Source organism: Tenrec ecaudatus, chromosome 4, assembly GCF_050624435.1.
Source record: "Tenrec ecaudatus isolate mTenEca1 chromosome 4, mTenEca1.hap1, whole genome shotgun sequence".
Taxonomy (NCBI): Eukaryota; Metazoa; Chordata; class Mammalia; order Afrosoricida; family Tenrecidae; genus Tenrec; species Tenrec ecaudatus.
In genome coordinates this window covers 112,641,714-112,662,204 of record NC_134533.1, presented here as the reverse complement: position 1 = coordinate 112,662,204, position 20,491 = coordinate 112,641,714, and the positions used below count along the sequence as shown (strand labels likewise).

At 47.0% G+C, this 20,491-nt stretch overlaps 1 protein-coding gene across 1 annotated transcript; it reads right to left on the bottom strand.

Annotated features, from left to right (window-relative positions):
- Window positions 1–2,309: 2,309 nt before the first annotated feature.
- Window positions 2,310–20,290, bottom strand: REXO2 (RNA exonuclease 2). The gene is made up of 7 exons (XM_075546627.1): window positions 20,089–20,290; window positions 19,064–19,147; window positions 15,975–16,052; window positions 15,237–15,348; window positions 13,829–13,937; window positions 12,184–12,237; window positions 2,310–10,259 (listed from the first exon to the last, which is right to left on the bottom strand). The coding sequence occupies exons 1-7, from the start codon at window positions 20,233–20,235 to the stop codon at window positions 10,130–10,132; spliced, it is 714 nt and encodes a 237-aa protein (XP_075402742.1). The 5' UTR covers window positions 20,236–20,290; the 3' UTR covers window positions 2,310–10,129.
- Window positions 20,291–20,491: the final 201 nt, after the last annotated feature.

Here is a 20,491-nt window from a genome sequence, read left to right as displayed (position 1 = left end):
CTCACTATCAATTGTGAGCTGGAAACATTTCCCACAGAAACATGTTTGAACTAGAGCTGGTTTCCAAGCAGTCTACAAGGGCCTACTAATCTGGATACCGAAATATTTCTCTATCCCTAACATTTCATCTGGCTCAATTTGGAAGAACGAAGGAGCCAAGAGGAGAGACTAGATGCTCCAAACCAAAACCAAACTCCCTGCCACGGAGTCAGTGCTACTCAAGGCCGCCCTCCAGGACAGAGTAGAACTGCCCCCGGGCGTTTCTAAGACTGTGAACTTCATGGGAGTAGAAAGCCCCCTCTCTCTCCTGAGGAGCAGCCGGTGGTTTTGAACTGCTGAGCTTGCTGTTAGCAGCCCAGTTCATAATCACTACACCACCAGGGAGCATATAAATTAGTTAAGTTCTCTATCTGTGCACACACACAGCAATTCTCTACATAGGCAGTCCCAGATGATAAACAATCCCATTCCTAAATAGGGCTGTGTGTTGCATCTGTATGTAACTTGAAGCAGGTAAGATTCATCTCTAAAGGCAGTTAGTCAAATGTTTGTCTTAGTACATGGTGGAACCGTCTATGCACAGAAAAAGACAAACATGAAACACTTTCAGATATCTAGAACATCTTTGGCATAACACAGAAATAATGTTTCGACACACATTGCAAAGTCGCACCTGCCTGATGTTATGAACCACCAGTATCTCTCTGGAGTTTTTAAAATAATAGGCTGTACATGGGCTGGTTCATAACGGTTGTGCCTTGGCTGTTCGTCACCCAGGTACAGCTTTGCAGGTGACATAAAAGCCAGCACCTCCCTAACTTGTTCACTCCCCCGACTCTAAATTGGGAAGCACAGGGGAGGGCGCCAGAGTGTGGTTCCTCTGAGCTGGCGCCCATCACACTCTGGTCTTGAGACAGGGCTGTTCTGAAAATACGCCAGGACAAATAAGGCGTCTTATCTTGGACCCCCAAGGATCTTGCCGACTGCTTATGACACATTTTTCTTTGGACGTGAATGTATTTTTGCTCCACACTTCCCTGGGAGTATAGCCACTCCGAAGAAGCAAGATGGGGTTGTCGGCTCCTATAAGGATCCCCAGCCTTGGAAACCCTCTCTGCCCACTACAGGGTCACTGGGAGTCCTCATCGACTCGGTGGCCTTGGGTTTTCCCCCATGGTCCCATTTTCTAGGGTATGTTCTTACTGAGAGTCTTGTTTTCTGTATCACAGAACACCCAGGGTGTTACCATCCAGGTGCTAAACTCGTTACATTTCCCTTTAAGCCAAGTTAAATCTCAGGTCCTAGACATCCAACTGGATCTTTGTGACAAGTCAATTGTGACTATACCTATTACAGCTGCCTGAATTCTACTCAGATGGAAGGCTCACAACCACATCTTTTTAACAGTCTTTTTTGAGGCTACAATAGTCCTTTATTCAAATTGAAATGCTCACCTAGAAAAGAACCCTTCATTTATGTGACTGCCATGGCTAGTCTTGTCCAGAGGCCCAGAAAATTAAAAGCTTTGCTCAAAAAAGGAAAACTCAATTAATTCCACAGAATATGCAGAATGCATTCCCTCATATACAGCATGGATCAAGAGAGAAATAGCACAATAGCTTCCACCTCCATCAATAGATACACAGCATAATAGCTTTTGTCCATTAATCTGCTACTTACTTAATGACTTATGCTAACCACCACCAATTTTCCACTGTCCCTGCTTAATAACTCCCCCCACCCCCCAGAATGCCAGAGCATTTGTGTGTACTTTGGGCACTCATTCATTATCACCAGACGACACTCAAAGTGGCAGAATGTGTTTAATGACAAAATTAACCTTGAACATTACTGATGAGATGGAATGGGGGTGTCTCACCTCCTCTAGCTACCCAAGAGGGAAGGAGAGTCCAATTCCACATGTGCCCATGGAAGAGCCCTAGGAAACAAAGTTTGGACATGCCTCTACCCTTGAATCTGCTTTACCTTACGATGACACCAACTTTTCCTACCACAGCACTGTTTCTCTGCTGGGCTTGCTACCCCACTGCAGTGGCAACTCAGAACCCACAGACAACACTCATGATGATGGAGGTTGACTAGGGAAGTTGACAGAATGCCACAAGTCAGGATCAAGCATATTAAGGATATGTACAACCATTGCGCCAAGCAATTGTCAGAGGAAACCAGCCTCTAACAACTGAAGGGTCCGTAGGCGCAAATATATGGTTACAATATATAAAGATCACAGGAAAGTCCTAGAGAACAGGAAAGACAGGAGAAAGAATGAAACGAAGGAGTCAGACACATTTCATAGTAGCATGCTCACCTCAGCCCCTCTTGGTGGACCACATGGATGGAAGGGAGAGGGTATCTTTACTGTCATGGGATATTTATAGGTAGCCATAAGACATGCATATTCAGTAGTTACATACGTCACAAGGTGGGTAGAATCTACAGGAAGGTCCCTGAGCTCAAAGGTGAGGAAACCTAATACCTGCATTGGAGGACACGGAGAGGAGATAGCAAAAGGACTGTCTGATTCTCTTAGGAGATAACATCAACTATGTGTCCACTTTAAGGCAGCATAGCTGTTAGGGGAGAATCTGTGGGAGCGCTATTTAAAGCAGGATAATGTACTTGGCCTTTACCTCTAACTTACCAAAGTGGTGGCTTTACTACTGTGAAAGACTAGCTTTCCAGATTCCCTCTGTTATCAGTTAGGGAACACAGTCCTTGTCTATTTCCCTCAGTGTCAGTTTCCCACATTGACCCCCTTCCGTATTATGTTTAAGATTTAATAGAGCTATAGAAGCCACGTGGCTTCTTCTCATATCTCATAGCTTCCTATAGAAGCAGCATGAGACTGGGAGCATCAAAATTATGCTAATGATCAGAAGTCAGATGCACTTAAGCTGTGTGAAATACTTTGAATCTCAGCCTGTCTATACCGTCCACCAATCTTTTAGTCACCTCAGAGCTAGGGGATATCTTAGGTCCATCCTTGAGTGTATAGAAAATAGCCTTTTTTAGCTGATTGATATCTAATGAAATGTTTCCCTTAAGCCTTTGTAAATGTTTTCTAATCAAATCCCAATTATGCAATATCTTATTACATGGGTAAGGGGTTACACTGAAATCAGCTATATTCCAATTACATTTTAGCGTTAATTGAAGTGGTAAGTCCATAATTTTGATCTTTTAGCAAATGAACAGTCTGTTGTAAATTCCAGTCACTTTTTCATAAAGTGTGTTCAGTTCAGTGTCCCTTAGGCAGCATCAGCAATGGCAGACATGTCTCAGCAGACAGCAGATGTCATTCTCAGGAATCTGTGTGGTCTTCTTAACCTTTTGAATAACTTCAGAAACAGGACAGGGGTCTGTGGGCTGTTCTCTCAACTTTCAGGTCACAGCATCAGCTTCCTTTCTTCTGGGCCTTGCTGGCTGAAGAGAACTCCACCTATCTCCTTTGCCTGTGAAAACATAAACAAATAGCCCCTCCCTTTGGGCTGTTAGCAACCTGCAAAAACATAAATGAATGGCCCTTCCTACAGATGATTAATAAGCCTGGATCTCAAACACGATTTCCATCTTCCTGGGACTTCTTAGGATCAGCGTTTTCTGTAGAGGTGAAAATGTGACGACCTGCCCTACATCTGTTAGAAGTTTTCAGTAAGGAAAACATTTTTTTTTAGTTAAAAAATGAAGTTTGTCAGACAGAATTTCTCTTCATCTCCCCCGTCTGTTTTATCAGTGGAGATTTTAAGGCACCATAAGCAATCTCAGGTAACCTATTGCTTTTAAACCAGTAAAACTAGCTAGATTGACTTCACTGTTATATACATTTAACTCCTTCCTCTCAGAGACTCAAGAGAGCTGATTAGCAGCAGAGGGAGCCTCTTAACACATTCAAGATAATTCAAAAGACTGAAAAGTCTTAATAAATTTGTTCAGCAATTTTTGAACTAACTTATAAAGCAGACATTTCCCCCCTAAATTTACAAGTATAGTTGCCGGCCTTTCACACTGTAGCATTTTGCAATCTTGCAATATTCTGTCTTGGTTAACTTCTCTTATTTCCTCCATGCTGGATTTCGGAGAAGTGAGTGGGCGGTCTGAGGCCCTCTTGAATGCCCTAATGGAGTGACACCATATCCAGAATTGACAAACCTTTTTCCCTCAGTTTCTAATTCCATGTGGGGGCACTATTGTTTCCCCATAACAGCATTTCAAAAGACGCCTTGATCCACAGGGTGGTCAGACTTCTCAGGTGCTCTTTCCTGATAGGTATAAATGTTAACTACAAATGCAAGGAAGCGAAAATAATGCCAACAACAGGGAACAGACATTCCAGATGAGCCAGCACCACCACTGCTAGGTATATAGCCTAAAGAAGCAAAGAGACATGCACTCTGTGTTCCTCATAGCGCTGTTCACAATAACTAGAAAGCGGCATCAGCCCAAATGCTCACCAGTAGAAGAATTGGATAAACATCTGAAACACAAGCCTGCGCCAGTGGTGTGTGAGTAGATACATGCTTGAACACTCAGGATAAACATGCCTGGGAGGGACAGTTGCCAGAATAGCCAAAAATGATAGAGCGTTAACAGATGTTATCCACGTATGTACTGCAAATATATGCATTATTAGAGTGGGACATACAAAAGGGGCAAAGTTATGAAAACTGCTTAGAGGAAATAATCCACGAAGCCTGGAGATCAGGACCATAGTCCAAGTGGCTATCAAGATCGCTTGGCATAAGTAAGAAAGACCCTTGACAAGATGGGCTGACGCCGTGGCTGGCTGCCACAATGGGCCCACACATAGTAATTCTGAGGATGGCCCAGGACTGAGCAGTGTTTCATTAACACTGGGGTTGCTATGAGTTGGACCTGCCTCAGCACTGAATGTGGGAACCAGCCCACGGTCAAACGGGTTCTTGAGGAGCGGCTGTGCGATTACGGAAAATAAGACAGGCAGATAGTGGGGCGCAGGGGCTCCTCCCAATGTCAGGGTCAAGAGAGCTCATGTATTTTCCAATAGGCACATATAACCATGGGGCTTCCAAGCCTTTTCAGCAGGCATACACCAAATAGAGTGAACAGGTAATAGTCAGCAGCTTCACCTTGTATGTCCTTGAGCCCTCCCCAGGGGAACAATCTATGATCAGTATCAGTAGGCGCCAGCAGAAGGGAGTCAGATGCACTTCTGTATGGGACGGACAAGAGGATCTGATTACGCTTCACAGATAGACAGCCTCTGGATACACAGTGAGCAGCCGGGCCAAGTCTGGAGCATCTTCTATGGCAGCACCTTTATGGAGAGTTACTGGGAGGGTGCTCCTCAGCCTGAGGGATGTGTACTTGAAGACATCTCTAACTCAGAGCTGTGCAGATCTTTCTCTAAGGAAAGCCCGTCTTCCAGGCCCGCAGTTGTGAGCGGGCAGATTAGAACAGATACACGCTGCCAAGTCCTTGGTTTTCCACAGCCTGACAGTAGTTCAGAAAGACAAAGTTCTGCATCTTTGGCAAGTAGCGAGTGGGATCTTAAAAGAGCATAAGCAACGATTTAATGCGCTGCTACTGATTTCTCCTTGTCCAGAGGAAATAGTGAAAGAAATCCAGAAACATGGAAAAACAAACTAGTGGACCATGCAAACGTCAGTCTCCACAACCTTGAGACCAGAACTAGATGGTACCCAGCTACCATGACCAACTGCTCTGAGAAGGGTCACATTAGAAGATCCTAGACAGAGTGGGAGGAAAATGTGAAACAGCACTCAAAATCACAAAAAAGAGAAACCAAGCTTACTGATCAGGAAGCAACAAGTCGGATACCCAAGACTCTGGTCCTTAGTCATCCTACAGGTCTGGAACTGAATGGACCCCATGTTAGAATAACCAACTGTCTAAGATCAAAAAGGGTGGCATTCCCCAGGACAGAGTTGCGTGGGTTAGGAGGGCAGGCCGACTGGATCCAGGAAGCACGGGGAGGGAGTGGGATAATCGATGGTACATTGAGGGGACTGCAGCAGATGCTCTGCTCTGTCCGCCTTCACCTAGGTCACAACACAAAAGTTTAAAAGAAAACACCTGAGAGTGTTAGAATGGCAAGTCCTGCTAAAACAGCACACACTGATCATTTTTAAGAAAAAAGCCACGTACGCTTCAGCCCCCTTGCACTGCAATTCGCGTCACAGGAATGGCCTCACAGCTTCAGGAATCCCCTGTGGAACTATAAAAACCAGCACTCCACATTTGTAAGCCCCTTTTAAAGCAGAGTGAGTGATAATGAACTCATCCCACAACTACCATGGCTTCCCGCAGACCTGCACCAGGCTGGATTTGCTTGTCTCCCAGGCTGCCGCATGAGGTTACTAAGAGCCATCTGCAAGGTCATGAATGTACAGTGGGAGCCTCCCCCTGCCATAGCGCCCTACCAAGGGTTTCCACGCCTGCAAACCTTTGGGAGGGCCCTCTTCTTCCTCCCTCGGTGCAACTGGTGGGTTTGAACTGCGGTCCTTGCACTTAACAAAACTGGGAACCTACCGTGCTACCCAGAATGGGACCAGAGGTTTAAAATGAACACCCAGAGCCTCGATTTCTAAGCGAATTCAACAGTGTGGCTGTACACAGTAAAGTGAGGACACCAGTGGGCAGGCAGGAATCCCAAGGCAATGGAGAGGCGCACCCATTGACTTGGGTCAAACGCTTTCTGAAGCCCAGTGTTTACCTATCCTCCCTCTCGTGTGTATAACATTCCTCAGAGTCAAGTACGGAAAAGTTATCTTGCCAAATGTTAGCTGGACACAGGATGCCTGGTCAAAAACATAGCTGTCGGAGTTTATAACATTCCTCGCTATTATTTTGTCAGAGGCACTAAGTGAACATTGACTTAATGCCCCAGGCCATCGTTACCAAGAGATCAGAGGACTCTAAGACCTTGGACATAATTTACCTTCACAACAACCCCTTGGGTTGGTTGGTTACCATTATTATTCTCGCTTTACAGTAAGGAAACTGAGGCTGAGAGAAGTTAACAGGTTGTAGAAGTTGGTTAGTTAGCTTAGTACGTCATGGTGCTTGGATTGGGTTTCAGACTTTTGCCTCACTTTGTTCGTGGCTGCTCCCCATTCCTGCCTCTCTGGACCACCAAGGTTGGAATGTGGGCTGACCCTGTAGCCATCCCAGAAAACAGATCACTCTTCAGCAGTCATTTGAGGAATGTTTTCCATCAATTCATTCCCCAGACTTGTGAGCCCAATGAAACCTTTGCCAGCCACCCCACCATTGGACTGCCCTGTTTTTCCGAGTCTGGAAGGCTTTCCGCCTTTGACAGTGTGCACTGTTCACACGTTTCTACAAGTTTTAATGAGAACTATTTGCTTTCCTTCTGTGACACATTTCTTCCTGATACAGGTCCAGCTTTTGCAGGCTTTGCTGAGATTGTTCTTATCTGCAGTACCAAGGCATAGAACTAGTCGAGGAGGAATGCAATTTTAAATCACCAGAGTTCTAGTTTAGTCATCTTAATGTAGCAGGTCACAAGTGGGCCTACCCCAATTCTGATTTTTTTACCTTAAGGGGGTGTCATGGATTAAATTATGTCCCACCTTCACCCCAATATTCGTGAACTTGGCTGCGCCAGGATGCTGTGATTTGGCAGTCATAACCATCCCCAGGGTGTGATACGATATGGTCCTCGCTCAGGTCACAGCCCTGGATTCTGTGTAAGGGGAAGTTTCCCTATGTAAGGGGACGTTTCCCTACACGTGAATTTTATCTTCCAAACTAAACTCACTGCTATCGATTCCGACTTACAGTTACCCTATTGGACAGACTAGAACTGCCCAGTGGGTTTCTGAGACTCTTTCCTACACAGCAGTTCATGGTTTCAAACTGATGGCCATGTGGTTAGCAGACCAACTAGTAACCCACCAAGGCACTACGGCCCCTTTTATCTCCTATCTTATGAGGGAAAAAAGGAGAGCGGTAGAGTAGGGAGAGGGAGACATCAGTACGGAGCAAGATGAGCTGGGAGAGCATCCTCTGGATGGGGTCCCTGTGCAGGGAGCCTGCTAGACCCAGAGGGAAACTGACAAGATACGCCCAGAGAACGCCAAGGAAAACTGAGTGCAAAGACATTGGGAGGAAACAAAGACCTTCCTCCTAAACTCAGGAGAGAGAGCAGCTTTTTCCTACAGCCAGAACCCTGAATGCAAACTTCTAAAACCAATCCCAGTAATGGGAGTAGCTAGAAATATCAGGAAGGTAAGGGAAAGGTGTGGGGGGTGGGGGTGGGGGGTAGTAGAAAGGGGGAACTGATCACAATAATCTACATATAACCCCTTCCAACAGAAAAGTGGGTGAAGGGAGATAGCAATCAGTGTAAGACATGTAAAAAAAATTTTAATTATCAAGGGTTCAGCTAGACCAGAGGGTGTATACTGGTACAGATATGAACTGGAAACACACGGAATGCAGGACAGATGATCCCTTCAGGACCAGTGATGAGAGTGGTGATACAGGGAGTGGGGAGGGTGGAGGGCGGGGTAGAAAGGGCGAACCAATTACAACCCCCTCCCTGGGGGACGGACAACAGAAAAGTGGGTGAAAGGAGACGTCGCAGTGTAAGACATGACAAAATAATAATTTATAAATTATCAAGAGTTCATGGGGGAGGGAGGGGGAAATGAGAAGCTGATACAAAGGGCTTCCAATAGAAAGAAAATGTTTTGAGAATGATGGCAACAAATGTGCTTGACACGATGGATGGATGGATGGATGGGTTGTGATGAGTTGTACGAGCCCCCAATCAAATTATTTCTTTAATATCAAGGGTTCATGAGGGAGAGGGTGGAAATGAGATTATCAAGGGCTCAAGCAGAAAGAAAATGTTTTGAAAATATGATGGCAACATAAATACAAATGTGCTTGACATGGAGGATGGATGGAATGGATGGATGGATATAAGAACTTTAAAAGCCCCCAATTAAATGATTTTTAAAAACCAATGCTTCTGTAGGGCATTGTTGTAGCGGCAACATATAACTTAGAGGGAATTTTTCAGATGGGGGCAAATGCACAAATAAGAGGACATGTGATTCCAATGTGCCTTCTGGCCGAGGATTGGCTGTGCACTGTGGTGAGGCCTCAACCAAACAACTCTAACCTCAGGGGTTAAGACTCTCAAACTGTCGTGTTTCTCGGCTACCTGTTGACCACTAGGCCTGGGGCAGCAGCTGCTGAAGCTCTGAAAACCTAGCAGCAGCTGCCTTGCCCACGAGAACGACTAATACATCATGTTACTTTCCGAAGGCATCCAGTGGCAGAGTCCCTGTGAGATGGGTTACTGGAATACAGGGAAAAGCAGCCGAGCCACACTCTTAGTTCAGTAACTATGAACAAACCCAAAGCGACTGCCTAGGGCCCATCTCCGGAGAGCTTATCCTTGGCTGTAAAGCAAAGCAGAACAAGTTTAATGTCAAAAATGAAATCCACTCCTAATCCATCATGGAACCCTGATGGCTTAGTGGATTAAACATTGGGCTGCTTATCACAGGTTTGCGGCTCAAACCCACCAGCTGCTCCTCAGGAGAAAGATGAGGTTGTCTGCTCCATGAAGATACACTCTCAGAGCTTCTAAAGGGGCAGCTGGAATCCGCCCTGTACGCTCACTCTGAACTGGATTCAATTCAGTGAGTGGGCTCAGTGGGCATCATGAGACTTTAAATATTAGCCATGCCATCTTAAAAAAAGAAAAAGGACACTTTTCTCCAATAATTACACTACTAAAGAACTGACGATACAGAAAACCTCTGCATTTCAATAGAACTAGCTTTATTTATTTTTTAATATTTTTTTAAACAAAAGAAATCGTCTAAAAGCAAATGCAGATATGTCCCAAGGGAAGGCTAGGGCCTGGTGCTTACAGAGATGCTTTCATTGGTCAATGGCATCAGCACAGACAGAAAAATAGTGCTCCGGGGCTGCCTGTGTGAGTCACTGTCTCCAGGTGACGTTAACTGAGAGCAAGTGCTCTGCCAAGCAACCGGGGCGAACATCATCGAGAAAAGGTAGCCAGGAGTTGCTTCCAGAGAAATCCGTGGCAGCAGCGTGAGGACTGGCATCAACTCACGGTCTTCTCATTCTCCCCATTTTCTATGAGTTTCCTCTTCTTTTCATCTGTCTTTTTCTTGAAGATGCTATTTCGGTAAAACTGAAGTTCTCTGATGCTCTCACTAATGTCATCGAGCGCCCTGAAAGCAGAGCACACCGTTCAATGACCGGCGCCTCCTCAGGGACGGGAAACCGTTTCACAAGACACAATTTCTGATAGGGAGCTTTCGAAAAACGGCACGGACGGAAAAGACCACCGCCCGGTACCCTCACGAAATGGGACATTCAAGGCGATGGTGGCTTTCTGTTTTTAACTTGATTTTTAAAAAGAAAATAAAAGTATAAATCTTAGCAGCCTAAAGTGCCTCAACCTGTTCCATTAGATAGTAATGGGGGTGGTGGGAGGGTGTCTGGGGTCAAGTAGGTTTAGGAAAAATTTTTTTAAATTGTGCACCACTCTTAATATGCTTATACTATTGAACTGTAAGAGATGAATTACATGTCAATAAAACCATTAAATTTGTTTAATTGTGAAGCTCCTTGAGAAGCATTTATTTCTTCGTGTGTGCTGTGAAGTCCCAGAGAAGGGCTACTCCGTGCACATGGTATCCCTACAACTTAGCTGACCTCATTTGTGGGGCATTCACAGCTCATGGGACATGGTTCGTCTGGGCAGTACTTAATGACACCCTGGAACATCACTCATGTCTCAGCATAATGAACCCCAATGGCCAGACAGGACCTAACCATGAAAGAGGATCTACGTCCTCTCTCATGAGATTTGTGCTCTAATCAGCGGCGGCCGGCCTCCCTCCAACAGCCTTCTTCTCCTCGACATGCTGCGTCTCATCTGTCGCCGTCAGAGACACTCGGGGAACCGAGGTTATCAGAGCAGTGTGCAAGTCAATCAGTAAGCTCTGAACGACGGGCCCCGGGGCTCTTCCGGTGAATGAGTTGCACACACTTTAGTGCAAGCATTTTCCGACAGTTATTTCAGTGGTTAAGGCAATTTTGTTTTCTTCCTGAGCCTGGGATGTGCGGTGGCGCACTGGAGCGCTGTCAGAAGCGCGGGCTCTGGCTACATCAAGGCACACATTCTCTTTACACAACACTGAAAGCCAAGAGGGATCTGAGAACCAGGCACCTTTATAACCCATTCTGGGGCAGAGCCTGACTAGTCTAGCTCTCAGGCTATTTAACGTCATTCGTTACCCCATTTGGTGAGGCAATCCATTCCGCCCCCCTGCACAAATAACTAAACGGGTTCTTCCTCTCACTTTGCCCAGGTGTGACTCACAAAATGTTCGCCAACACCACATAGGTGCACTATTACCTTCCTAAGATCTGAAAAAAAAAAAAAACAACTCTGAATCACCAAACACACAAAGCTCGGTTGTTTCAGATACCGCATTTTACACATGTGTTATTTGTGCTACACACAGTACCAGTAGGATTTGAGATAGAAAGGGGGAAGGGTGTCCATTAAAAAGCAAGACTTGGGACTTGGCCTTTTGTGCTTTTCCACAAAGGGGCCTAGTGCAGAGTGGGTTCTTGGTCACAGGCAACCCCAAAATCTTCATTCCTCTCTCCCACATATCAAACAGGAAAAGCAGCTGTGCAGGATGCATCTTTGCGTCCCTGGTGCACTTATACCTCAGGCTGAAGCACAACAGAAAAGCAATCGGACAACTTTTAAACAAGACAAACTCAGGACAGAGTATTTCATGACTGGGCAAAAAGTGCTCTCACTTTCAAGGGCTGTGTGCCTGGACCCTCTGTGGGAACAATGCTGCTCCGGACTAGGGAGACTATAGCGTGTTTTAGCGCCTCTACAAACTAGGCAGTCTCCAAGTTTTAAAACGATAGGAAAGAGGATAGGACTCATATGTATCTCAGAAGGGAAGGCAGGACTCAGGCTCGGAATTCCTGATGGTCCTCACAAAGCAAGCGGTCTCTGCCATTCAGCCTTTATGTTTCCTCCGAGGGAAAGGCGTGGACAGCCCTTTGGAAATCTGGGTTTTGTGTGTGTATCAGTGTCAGGGGCTCAGTGGGACCCACACATACCTGTGAGTGGCAGCCTTCTTTGACGCAAATTCATATTCTTCTGGATACCAGCGTCTACATACAGCAGAAACGGAACTCTCAAAGGCCAAGGTTTCAAACACACTAATTACCTCCTTAACTTTATCAAGTGAAACAGGGCCCTGGGGGTGACCCACAAGCTGCCTACTCACCCCACCCTCTGGCTCCCACCCTCCTCTGTCTGCGTGTTTGTTCTTACCCCATCCGTCAACGGGCATGAGTCTAATCTGTACCCAACCTTCTCCAGAGCTTCCCTCATGGACAGCCAACTGCCCGCTGGACAACCGCCTCCTAAAAACCCACCAGACACTCCTAATCCAATGTGTGAAGCCCCAACCGCCATCCTAAACACCCCTCCCCACCACCTACCGAATCTATTCTCCCTCTCAGGTGCCCCAGCCCCTTTGGATGCTTCTATCCAAGCTGGCCAAACCAGAAATCCACCCCCACTCATTTCCTTCACCCTCTTCCACCGCTCATCTCCACTGCCCCCCAGCAGCCATTCCCGCGCGAGTTCTCGCCACGAGGAGGCTCCTGGTCTTTCTCAGCTCCCTAGCTTCTTCTTGCTGTCTGCTTTCTCAAAGAGCCCTGGAAACTTAGTGGGGACACAAGGTCAGCAGTTTGACAGCGCGATGAAGCTTTTCATTCTGTGAAGAGTTGCAGTCTCGGACACCCACGGGGGCACTTCCAGGGTCACTAAGAGTCAAGCGCTGACTTGATGGCTGTTGTGTTTTTAATCATCTCATCCATTCCTCATTTAACTTTTCAAAGGAACCCCATTCCCCAGATCAGCGGTTCTCAACCTGTGGGTCACGACCCCTTTGGGGGGGGGGGGTATCGAACAACCCCTTCACAGGGGCTGCCCGATTCAGAAGAGGGGTAAAATTACAGTTAAGAGGTAGCAACGAAAATAATGCTATGACTGGGGCTCATGACAACACGAGAACTGTAGGAAAGGCATTAGGAAGATCCAGGGCAGCCTCCTTAGCAGGCACACTGCCCTTCAGTTTGATCCCCCTGCCCGCTGCTCGGCGCTCCAGCATTCAGGACGGAGTGCTGTCACTCCGGGGCTTGTTTTGTCCTCATCTCCTTGCTGTCTCGCACCTTTGAGCCCGTCCATTCCCTTTGGCTGGAATGGTCTCCCGCCACTAAGAGCCCAGGGAACCCCTACTCGTGATTTAAATCTCAGGAGTGAATTCCTACAGAAAGCACTTCCCCACCTGCAGGCCGGCACCTAGGTGTCCCCCCCCTCACGTCCTCAAACCACTCAGGCAGCCATTGCAGACACCGTAATCACGGAGCATGCTGTTTCATTTGTCTCTCTTTTTCTTTTTTTTTTGGGGGGGGGGCGTTGTAATGCTTGACACACTTGTCAACCCAGGAGGCAGTAAGCTGCTTTTGATCTCCAAGGCCCCAGCACACAAGCTCAGCCCTGGCACAGAACAGGGGCTCGGTGGGTTTCTGGACTCCATAAAATGTACATGGAAGGTGTTCTGAGGTCTCACCCAGCCCTACCTATCCCAGTGAGAACAGGATGAGGGAGACATACCCCCGCCCTTTTCATCCCAGTGGCTCCACAGGTCTATACGGACTCTTCCACTTAACGGCGCCGAAACCCAGCCCTTACCTGCACAGTTCTTTAACAGTGCTCACGTCGATGATCCTATAATGAAGATGTTTCATGAACTGAGGCATGTATTTGTCAAGAAACTTCTTGTCGGCATGAACTGAATTTCCTAGAAAGACACGAAGCACACCGCGTCTGTGTATTTCTAGCATGCAACAAGGGCAGGAGAAGTCCTGTTTGAAATGGAGACGGTTTCGTTCCTTTTCGCTTTGATTTGAAACAATTCCGAAAAGCATCTCCGAATTTCTCCATCCGTCTGAGAACGTCTGGTTAGCTTCCAAATGCCGCTTTCTGAGTTAGTCAGTCTAGCTCCTAATAAATTTGCCAACGGCCTCTCCCATGGACAGAACGCTAAGTCTCCAGGGACCCCGTGCTTCAGCATCACCCACTTCTAACTGCAACTGTTTATCTCATCAGATGCATAAATTTTCTCCCGGTGTCAGGAGATCCACACTGCTGCAGCTAAAAACGTTTACTGAATCACAGACGTCAATAAACCATTTATTTCGATTCCAATTATGTTTTAAACAAATCACGTCCATATTCACATTTCCATACAGTTGTTCATATGAGAAACACTGCTGGGTTTTTTTTAGTTAGGATTTTAAAGTAGACATTGGCCACATTAACTGGACAGAGACTTAATACAATATCTGCTCTGGTGCTTGAGCCAAACATTTGTTACAAACGTTGAAGGGGAGTGTTAGCGCATCGGTTAACATACAAATGAAAATACATCTCCACAGTACAGTCACACAACTGGACAGTGGCGGTCCTTTCAAGTACCCTACTGTAACTGGCCTGGTCTCTCAAAATCAATGTCACAGGGAAAGAGAGAGAAGTAGACAGCCATAGGTTAACGGACTAAAGAAACACATAATAACCAGTTAACATGCACGGACCTGATTAAAATCCTGGTTCAAAACCAATCATACAGCATCTTGGGGAACTTCAAAGCCACAAATCATTTCTCATGATCATAAATGTGACAATGATATTGTAATTATGCAAGGGAATGCCCTTCACCATTTACGAGATGGTTAAAGAAGTATTTACTTCCAAAATGTTCAACAACAAAAAGGAGACACACACAGCACAGGGCTGACACTGACAGAGCCTGACATTCCCGTCCACGTACAGTTCTTCGAGGGTGAAAAGGGGTGGGGGTGGGCCTTTGATTTTTTTTTTTTTTACTAAGTTGGTCTGTGTTTCTAAGAGCTCATGTCAGGTTTGGGGACATTTTCCCATGATTCATGTTGTAATATTAATGTCAAAAAGCAGCTGTGGGACCCAATTTAGGGCTTCGTGGAAGCCACGGATGACCTTGGCTGGTCTTCCTGGAAGTGCAGCCTCTTGGACCACAACAATGGAGGACTATCTACAAGGGAGACAAAGGGCTGGGCTTTACCTGCGAGGGGACAGAGCCCCGGAGGCGTCTGCTGTCGTACAAAGGACAGAAATTCGTACTCTGCCTGCTGCAGCGTGACTGTGCTCTCCTTCACGGCCTTGGTGAGACCAGACTGCAAGAGAGAACCCCCAGCCCCACCAGAAACACATGAGGTCAGGTTTCCGAAGGCGTCCAGACATGACCCTCACTTCTCACCTATAGGCAACTAGAACCACACACAGGCCGGCTTTTCAGAGTTCCAATCCAAATTGGAGCTGGAAAGCCGTCTTTACAATTGTTTGTTTGCTTATTTGCAAAGAATCAAGTGGAACCAACTGTTCCTGATAGTTATTAGCATTTCCACACAGTGGGTCGGGGTAGGGGTGGGGGCATTGGTGCTCAAAGTCCCAAGATGTAACCTCTGAGGAGAAACAATTACTAAGAGGGCAGCAAGCCCCTTCTCTGCAAGGCTGACGTCTAACCTTCTCCACCAGACAGACTTGAGCCACCCGTGCGAGTCCACATGGCATTCGCGACAGACTGAGTGCCGGCGAGAGAGGAAAGGAGGGCAGTGAGGGGACGTGGTCTCCAGAGGTCCCGAAGATGAAAGGGACAGCGAGCAAGCAGTTTCCCAGGCCTGCCCAGCAATCTTCCGCTAACCCTTGAAATACCACCCAACGATGGAACAGGATTCAGATGTGGGAGCAACAAGCTTGTGAGGATCCCCAAAGCAGCCATCCGGTTATTTGGTGATGTTACCTTCCCATGATGTTCCTTACACCAATCTGACATGCTGTCCAGCAACTCATCTGGCTGCTTTATGATCAGGTTGGGGCCCTGTGGATGGGAAAGCCATTAGTCAGGGAGAATCAGCAGGAGTCGCCTCACGGTCTCAGCTGCAGCTTAGGCGCTTTCAGGATTAAGTCTACTCACCAACAGAGAGGTGAGGACACTTTACGAACGCTACACGGGCCCCCGTTCTTTCTAGTACTATTTTCCAGATCAGAGCAAATGAAGAAAGCAAATAAAAGGAAACAGCTAGCTGCCAAATCAAAGAGGGCACAGATCGGCATCAGGGGCTGGCAAGCTGCGGTCTCGGGCTACAGCTGTTCTTATTGACAACTGATGAAGGATGGGGCCTACCTTGTTAGAGGGCGTAAACAAAACAGCATGTGAGGGGCTGGTAGGTGGCAGTCAAAGCGCAAAATACCGACTAAATGGCTCCGAAAGACGTGGCTTTGGTCGGTAGTCCTCATGCAACTCATAATTAGGAATACACTCTGAAGCGTCAACTTCTATATTGCCAAGTGGCCCAGGAATATTGTGTAGGATAAATACAACGGATTCCCATATTAAGATTACACACATACACATCAAACACCAGGAAGATACACACATGTGTAAATTCAGTCAGAATCAACTAGATAGGGGGGGCGGTAAGTTTTTTTACAGCATGCAGCAGGAAGAAAGATGAGTCACTCACTATATATATATATATTCTTGATCAAGTTATATTACTTAATTTTAATATTTTGCATTAAATATACCCCAAAAAGATTAAAGAGGCAGTGATATCTGGGAGGGGAAGTCACTGGGTCAGATCAATTCAGTGGCTTGGCTTTGGGCTTTGAGGTGGGGGGAGGGGGAGCCTTCAAATACTTGGCTCCATTTCAGTCAAAAGTATTTAACTGAATCTCTTTCTAGAACAGAGTCAGCAACTGCAGCTCCCTGTCCCGGTGTCAGGGAGCCCGGGGGACATAGGGGGTTACACGTCCACCTGCTGCACCTTGGAGAAAAATGGGGGCTCTTTACTCCCTCAAAGAGCTAGTCTGGCAACCCACGGGGCAGTCCGCCCCTGTCCCAGAGGGTCACTGGGGGTCAGCTGGACTCGATGGCAGTGAGTCACAAACCTGTGTCATTAAAGCAAGTCAGTCACGTTAGGCTAGCTTCTCCTCTTGCATTGATGGGGGCATTGAATACACCGTTCCCTTCACTTGGAGTTGTTAACAGGATAAGGAAAATTAGAGCTACGAAGAGTTTACTACTAAGGTCGGAAAAATGATTTACAACCAATGACAAGGAATGATGAAAATGTACCCCAAATATCTGACAACCTACAATGGGAAGGAATTTTAGTCACGATGGTGAGGGCCAAAGGAATCTCAGCACGGAAGCCAAAGAGTTTCAAGAAACACCAAAATCACCACCGACCACATGGACAACAGCAACAGAAACCTCAAGTGTAAAACACCAATCCTAACAAACACTGGTGGGAAAAATAACTACAAGCCAAGCCTTCCACAGCTTATTCCCAAATGGCAAACAACTTGTTCCAGAATATCTTTTCAGAGTCAGAAATTCATTCTTTTACCAGCATGAAACATTTTCCTCAGATTTTTTATACAAGGATTAAAGATATTTCCTACAGAACCTAGACTTCAGTGCCAATGCCCTCTTAAAAAAAAAAAAAGCTTGTTTTTTATATTCTTTATCCTCATCTGACTTCTATTTACAAATGTTGTACTCATCTACAGTTGAATGAATGCATACCCATATTTCCTCCAGGGTACTTATCAACTAACTGGTCCATTAACCTGTCAGTATTCGCATTATATCAACAGTCTAAGGGTAAAAACTTCTTAGGCCAAGGGTCAGCAGAGCTGGTAAAATAAAAACGCTTCTCTTCACTATTTGTCTCCAGTATATTCCAAGGGACAGAAAAAAAACCAAAACAAAAACAAACAACCAAACCTAAAACTTTAGACCTCTACATAAAGTTTCAACAAAAAAGGAGAAAATCTAGTTGTAATGACGAGAAATAGTCTCACAATTCCCCTTTCAGCCGATGTGCTGAAGCATCAGGAAAATAGAGCTGGTACTTCAAAAATAGGCGATCACTCATCTATCAAAATAAACACGCCCACCCTAGGAAATGAATGGAAGTCTGAAGTGTAGATTTACAACATTTACCAAGTGTCAGCGACATATCCGTCTAACTCGCTGGTAACTTTTTCTTTCTTTCTTTTTTGAATTAAAACAAGATGTTCTTTTTCCCATGCATCTCTACTTTATTCCTGTTCTAGGATGTCCTGACGATCTGAAGGCTGCTTACAGTAGGAAGTGGAGTTACTCAAGGCCAGGGCTTCACCCCTGGCCAATGACATGGTGTCACATACTGAGTTAGTGCTTCACCAGTGGCTGAATTGCAACAGGTGTGTTTTATTTGTTTTGCTTAATGGTCCAGCTGAAAGCATGTAAACAAAAAAAAACCAAAAAAATAAAAATAAACCCGTAATAATGCCTAGTATGTCAACAGGATGTGCACCAAAAAACATTTTAAAAGCTAATGGAGATTTAGAAGACTCACACACCCTATGTGAAAAGGCAGAAATTAGGCAGCTATTAAAGTTAATTATGAGAGTAGAATGCAAACGTTGGTCTGTTGGTTAGGGGCACTTTACTCCGGCTGCCTGGATTCGACTGTTGCCCCCCCCCCCCCCCGACTAGCCAGGTGGTCTTGCACACATTACCCAATGCCTATGAACCAGCTAGAATGGGCATTATAACAGCCATCCCGATTTATATGCGACGAAGGCCCAAGAGCGGAATCTATTTAAGGCATTTAAACTTCTGCCTGGTTCACAGTAAACACCCTAAAGCTAACTAGCCTGTGAAGCACGATCATTTTTCTAGCACTGAACCACTATGCCCTAGCCCCCTACCTTGAACCTTAATCTACATGGACCTCAGCTTTCCCACACTTTAAAAACAGAGACTAGGGGTGGGAGGGTGCGTTTGAAAACTCCACTCAACTCTAACGGGTGATAGGATTGCACAGCATCACCTACTTCCGCCAAAATGTTAAGATCCGAGTCAGTTATCAGACAGGCCATCTCAATAATCTGGTCCTTCTCAATGTCCAATCCTGTCATCTGCGATAAAAAGAAATGTATATATTAAACACCAAGCCATCTTTTTTATTTGCCCCCTATGTATCCAGCTGGTATGTCTAGCTGGGGCAGAAGACACAACGATGCCCACACGGCCAGTCAGCCAGAAAGGATACATAGAGATCTTCAAGTATTCAAGTGGGCGGAGGGCCAGGTGGTTTCTGACACAAAGTGGCTGAAGCAAAATGTCCTCGCGCGGGCCACGTTCCACTTTGAAAAAGTTAGGCACTAACCTCACAGCACTCCGGCAGAGTTTTAAGCTCCCGTATTAAACACCACTTAATCTTCGCTACATTCTGCCGCAGAGAGCACTGTTGCTATTTTCATTTCTTCTGAACATCACAAAGGCCCAAAGTGTGTGGGGGGGGGGGGGGGGGCTACACCTTGTCGCAAATGTAAACATAATGGAATCAGAACCGGAACCGGTTTCCAGTCCCAACTGGGGCAGGCACCCCCAGCATGACCTTGAATGACTCCAACTCTCTCTCGGGGCCTCAGTTTCCTCCTTCATGAAATCTGGGCTAAGGCTGAGTCATTGCTAGAGTTCGGTTTCGCTCGAACACCCTACAGCCCGGTAAGGCTGGGGGCTGCGGGGCTGAGCAACGCCACTTTCCGCACGCCCACTCCGGCGACACCACGCCCCGGGGGTCCAGCGCGCTACCGGGACCCCCAAGTGGGCGGCGGAGGGAGGAGAAAAGGTACCATCTGGCGGACTCCTCCCTTTTAAAAAGAACCCCCACGATCCAGCCCGGCCCCGAACATCCTCGGCTCTCCAGCCTCCTGGCGACCCCACCGCCCAGCGGCATTCACCTGCCACACCTGAGCGCAGACCCTCGCCGCTCGGCCCGGCCGGCCGGCTCGGGGGTCCCCGGCGCAGCGCGGCACTCACCTCCCCTCTCCCCACCCCCGCCGGCCTCACTCACCTCCAAGTCCACCCAGACCATTCGCTGGGCCATGCTCTCCCCTGCCGCCATGGCTGCGCCACCTTCGCGGACCCCTCGCGCCCAGAACTGCCCGCGACCCACACGCACACCTCGCAACAGCTTGGAGCCCAAGGCGCCGCCTAGCATCACCCGGCACGGGCCACCATAGCCCCAGCCTAGCAGCGGGCGCTGGCGCAGGCGCACTGGTCGCCGAACGGCGCCAGCCCAGAGGGAGGCGGGGAAGGAGAAACCACAATTCCCAGCATGCCGAGCGCCAGCTCGCCCTAAACCTCCACGTTTCGCTGCCGAACGGCATCATGGGCCTTCGAGTCTACCCTGCGATTGCGCTCCAATTCCCCACCCCCGCCACGTGTTTTTCGGATGTTACTGGACGCGCTTGTTT

Coding starts and splice junctions, on each gene's coding strand:
- REXO2 (XM_075546627.1), bottom strand. CDS start 20,235: ATGCTAGGCGGCGCCTTGGGCTCCAAGCTGTTGCGAGGTGTGCGTGTG. Junction 12,238..13,828: donor ACTGTTAAAGAACTGTGCAG/GTAAGGGCTGGG, acceptor TGCTGTATGTAG/ACGCTGGTATCCAGAAGAAT. Junction 10,260..12,183: donor AAGAAGGCTGCCACTCACAG/GTATGTGTGGGT, acceptor CTCTGCTTTCAG/GGCGCTCGATGACATTAGTG.